The sequence below is a fragment of the Oncorhynchus kisutch genome, linkage group LG3, assembly GCF_002021735.2.
Source record: "Oncorhynchus kisutch isolate 150728-3 linkage group LG3, Okis_V2, whole genome shotgun sequence".
In the NCBI taxonomy this organism is placed as follows: domain Eukaryota; kingdom Metazoa; phylum Chordata; class Actinopteri; order Salmoniformes; family Salmonidae; genus Oncorhynchus; species Oncorhynchus kisutch.
This window is the reverse complement of record NC_034176.2, coordinates 28,005,486-28,010,847: the sequence shown is the minus strand read 5'-3', so window position 1 is coordinate 28,010,847 and position 5,362 is coordinate 28,005,486. Positions and strand designations below refer to the sequence as shown.

Here is a 5,362-nt window from a genome sequence, read left to right as displayed (position 1 = left end):
CAGGTGGAGATTATAAAGTGTACATGGCCATTAAGGCCAGATCGTTCTTCAAGTACTGTAGTTCAAACATTCTTCATAGATGACCAGCAGTCAACAAAATAATGTGGTTATAGAGGGTGCAACAGGTCAGCACCTCCGGAGTAATTATCAGTTGGCTTTTCATAGCCGAACAGTCAGAGGTCGAGACAGCAGGTGTGGTAGAGAGAGAGAGAGAGAGAGAGAGAGAGAGAGAGAGAGAGAGAGAGGGAGAGAGAGAGAGAGAGAGAGAAAGAGAGAGGTGGGGGAGAGAGTGAGCGAAGATCGAAACAGCAGGTCCATGACAAGGTATCACGTCTGGAGAACACACATGCCTCTTCATGTGATACATGATGTTTGGCTGTGCTGTGCTAAGTGTTATCTGATGGGTTTGGTGATTGTTCTGTGTGAAGCCGTATTCTGCATTGCATCATGGAATGTGATGTGCAATCCCTGGGCCTATGGCTGTTGAAGCTACTCCACTGCACTGCTGCTCCACTGCACTGCCCTTCTCCCCCGATTGCTCAGTTTGGCCTGGCGGCCAGCTCTAGGAAGAGTCTTGGTGGTTCCAAACTTCTTCCGTTTAAGAATGATGGAGGCCACTGTGTCCTTGGGGACCTTCAATATTGCAGAAATGTTTTGGTACCCTTCCCCAGATCTGTGTCTTGACACAATCATGTCTCTGAGCTCTATGGACAATTCCTTCGACCTCATGGCTTGGTTTTTGCTCTGACATACACTGTCAACTTTTGGAACTTATATTTTCAACATATAGAAAACATATAGAAAACATCTAGCTGCAGATAGCTAATTCTCCTCTATGTGTTTTCCCCTTGCTGCTAATAAGCTCTTACCAATCAAACTAAATTAATAGACAACATCTGGTTATCTGACAGTCTATGCAGCAACTATTGTATTAGAGTCAAGCTGTGGTTATTTTATTTATTTTCCTAGACAAGTCAGTTCAGAACAAATTCTTATTTACAATGACAGCTTAGGAACAGTGGGTTAACTACCTTGTTCAGGAGCAGAACGTCATATTTTTACATTGTTAGCTCAGGGATCTGACCTAGCAACCTTTCAGTTACTGGCCCAATGCTCTAACCACAAGGCTACCTGCTGCCCCAAGTCCTGCCAACTCAAAAACTGCACAATAAATGTATAACCAAGGGGGAACTAGGGCATTTCTCTGAGAAAAGCTGCTTCAGTTTTACTAATCTTCCAAAACACTTGAAATTCTTGTAAAATCATTGCCATTTATTTGATCAAATATACTTTGAAAGGGTAGACATGCAGAAATTCCTCTTGTCAAAAGTCTTGCTGTTACAAAAGTAGTTCCTCATGCAGCGTAACAGGTTACAGGTTCTTCTTGGTGAAGCGCCTGAATGGCTTCATCATTGCTGAAAAGACCCTGACAATCAAGGATCGTTTTTTGACAGGCTGAGATATGGAGGGAGAAACCTCTCCAACTGGAGCTAGAAACACAAGATAAATGGATGGGATAAGAGAGAGAGAGAGAGAGAGAGATGCAGTATAGTAATGTTGAAAAATAAAAGTGCTATGAGTTTGGTAGGCATACCTATGTTTCTAACACACACATAAACAAAACTACAAGCTATAGCAGAGCTCTAAAGTCCTTACCTATGCAATGTCCATCAGTAGAGGGAATCTCAGTCTGTTCCTGGACTGAATGGCAGTCCTTTTTGTTTCCTCTCTTGGAACGCTAACAGAAGAAAGGTAAAGAAAATGGTACAGAGAATAAATAAATAAATGGAACACTTCTGAATCCAAGGCAACAATTTAGTGATTAATAAAACATATTTATCTCATGTATTTGTCTTATCATATCAATAACATCAATAACATCAGCACCTAACTGGAACCAAAAACAAATGCTAACTCCCTGCTATACCTTGAAGTTGATCCTGAGTTTGGTCATTGAAAAGCAAAGGAAGCTCCTTCTTGCTTTCTGCTCAGCCCCCCTCTCTGTCTCAGCCTGGTCTGATGGGTTTGTTGCAGCAGAAGCTGGTCTTGACGCCTCCTTGCATCCCTGTACCAGCTGCTGGGTCAAGGACTTTACCAGGACTCTGTCAAATGCAGGGTCCTGGGAGGAAATAGCTGCTTGCAGGGTGTTATAAGAGCCAAACTCCTCCATGAGGTTTTTATGTACACCTCTGAACACCCTTTGGATGTTCAGGTTCTGGGAATATGCCTGTGTCCTGGAGAATCTAGATGCAGCACAGAACTCAGACAGGACTTGTCTGATGAGTTGCTGAGATGTTGCTGTCACGTCTGCTGCCTGTTGGGAGGGTCCATCTAGGGTTGAGGGTCTGATCTCCGATAGCAACCTTATCACCAGTATGGCGACCAAACAGATGACATCATCTTTGCTGGAGTCCATCAAGTACTGCAGTGGGAATGCAGAGGCACTGCTGATGTCCGGGGTGATTAAGAGCTCCCTCAGATGGCCAGAGCTACTGGGGATACACTCCTCCTTCTCTTCAATGTCAATCCCATCTCCCTTTGGTACCAAAGAGGTTCCCTTGCTGGTGAAAGACGGAGTGGAGGATCGAAAAGAGGCTTTAGCACTCGGTGGTCGACTGCTGTCAGTCATTGGACTGTTACGATGCAGGGGTTCATCTGTGTGTGCCATCATCTTTGTCTTTAGGTCACTTGAAGAAATCTCTGGCATTTTAGAGACCCTGGTGTCGATGCAGGAGCTCCTGACGATGGGGCAGGTCAGATCAAAAGGCACTTCGTCAGGGATGGGAGTGCCAGGGAGGTTGATCTCTAACTCACACTCTGACCTAGGACTCTTTGAAGAGCTGGACAAGGAACTACGACCATTTAAAGAAGTGGACAAAGATGAACAGGTTCTAGGGATGTCTTGGCAGACTTGTTCACTGTCATCCTCACTTTTCTCAACCTCCTTCAGCATAGTTCCTACCACATCATTGATCTGAAGGAGCTCCCTGGAATCCTTCATTCGCCCTAAGTTTGAGATTTCACTCTGGATAGCAACCAGGATTTCCCCAAGGGTCTCTTTGGAAGAAGCATTTTCTGTCCTTTCGGATCCGGGTGGCTTCAGCCCTGTGAAGAAATCCTTAAGTGTGTTCTTCATACTGACGCAGATGGTCTTAGCTGTTGACCAAAGCTTCTCCTCTGATATTTTAACACTCAATTCAGTATCATCCAGTTGGGAGCCCCCGTGGGAGCACTGCGAAACTCTCCCACTTCTTTCCAGTAGCACAGTGTCAGTGGACTCATTTTTCTGGAAAATAGTCGCCATTCCTTTGACAAAGGTTTCCACTAATCCAGAGGCTGTATTCTCAGAGGACATGGAGGACATGGATTCTGAAAGGACATGGATCTCTGATGGTGAGCTAGATGATAAGCCAGCCTGCAGACTTTTCTGAAGACCAGTATGGCTGATCTGTGTGATAAAGGAATGACTGGATCTCATCAGCACTTTACTCACTGCCTCTTCTGCCTGAGTCTGGAAGTCATTGCTAGAGAGCTTCTTAATGCTCTGAATCAGACTAGTAGAGGACTCTGTGATTCTGACACTCTCTTCTGAGCTCAGTTGAGAATATTGAGTACTCACGCTCAAGTCTTCATTGGGTGAGGGTGACTGGGAAATAGTATAGTCATCGAGCTTTGATAGGACACTATCAACAAACCAACAAGCCTCTAGGGACTCATCAGATGAACTGACAACGGCCAAGGATTTACTCTCCACTTTTGATAACTCTGACTTGTAGATGGAAAAAACTTTCTGACATCAGAAACTTTGCTGATTCAATAAACAATTCACGTTCAGGGAAAAAATCAGTTACATTGTAATCCTGCATATATTTCTTCCCTTTTGTCAACTTCAAAAATTGACGTATCCTCTCGATCCCATACCTCCCTTCCACCCCATCTATCTCACTATATTGTTGTGAAGCGTCAGACGACTCACTCTCACTATCCTCCCCAGAAGAATACTCCACCATCTCTACACCTTGTTCATCTTCAATTGATTTATCAAACTCTACCTTTCTCTTAGAATTAGACCCTTCACCACCCCTTAAATTCTTCCTTTTACTCCTCGGTATTTTGAAAACATCCGCTTCCTTTTCCATTATTTCAATCTCCTCTTGACTTCCAATTTCATTTTCCAACACCACCTCAGCGACAGCAGTCGCAATCTCACCTACTGTTTCCCCTCCCTCTTTGTTCTGATCTACCACAATTGCCCCCGTATCCACACTGCCTTCCTCTCCTGCTTTTCCAACCACATCTGCCCACCTTCTCTCTTCTCCTGTACCCTTATTATGTTCATTCCCTCGCGGTGGTGCGTTAGTTGCACTCGCACTAAAACTACTACCAGGCTCAGCGCGCTCATTTTCGGGACAACTACGCACCAAATGCCCCTCTCTTCCACATCCAAAGCATTTCATTGATTCAGTAGATGCATAGAAGACATAATCAAATCCATCAATCTTAAAGCTAAACGCTAAATTCAGTTCATCTCCTTCCTTTTTTTAAATCATATGCACTTGTCTCCTATGAGACACGACATGTTTCAACAACGGAGATTTGCATCCAAAAAGAACCTTCTTTATTGTAGATACTATTTGACCATGGCGCGATAACTCTCGCTCTAACACTTCATCTCTAACAAATGGTGGCACGTTAGAAAGCATGACTTTCTTCGCAGGATTCATAAGCGGAAATACCGGCGTCTGTGTCTCCCGCAACACAACACCCCTCTCAACTATTTTATTCACCTTTTCAATTGAATCTAAGAATATCACTACAGCGCTATTCATCCTTGAGGCTGATTTGATGCTATCATACCCAATGATAGCACCCACAGCCAAGCTACATTCTTCCACTGAACACCCTGTCGCAGCAGGAATCTTTACTCCATGCCTCCGACTAAGTTTTTCAAACTCTCCATTTCCGCGAGTGGCCATAGCAACCAGCCCCACCCGCTGGTTGTGCCCTCGTGAAAAACCAACCTCAAAGATCCCACCACCCCTATACGTGCTTAGTGATAGTTTAAACAAGATACCCTTAAAACAACTAAACTAATCAATATATATATATATACATACAAAAACCCGATAGAGTGAAAAAAGAAATTCCATTCGCTCTCACAATCACCCCTGCTTGACGACTCACTCCCAGCATGCACTCCGACGAGAGAGAGAGAGAGAGGGAGAGAGAAAGAGAGAGGTGGGGGAGAGAGAGAGCGAAGATCGAAACAGCAGGTCCATGACAAGGTATCACGTCTGGAGAACACACATGCCTCTTCATGTGATACATGATGTTTGGCTGTGCTGTGCTAAGTGTTATCTGA

At 44.3% G+C, this 5,362-nt stretch overlaps 1 protein-coding gene across 1 annotated transcript; it reads right to left on the bottom strand.

The window, feature by feature from the left end:
- Nucleotides 1-1,250: 1,250 nt before the first annotated feature.
- Nucleotides 1,251-3,787, bottom strand: LOC116371045 (uncharacterized). Its single transcript, XM_031819983.1, has 3 exons — nt 1,928-3,787; nt 1,657-1,738; nt 1,251-1,490 (listed from the first exon to the last, which is right to left on the bottom strand). The coding sequence occupies exons 1-3, from the start codon at nt 3,476-3,478 to the stop codon at nt 1,372-1,374; spliced, it is 1,752 nt and encodes a 583-aa protein (XP_031675843.1). The 5' UTR covers nt 3,479-3,787; the 3' UTR covers nt 1,251-1,371.
- Between the last annotated feature and the right edge of the window lie 1,575 nt (nt 3,788-5,362).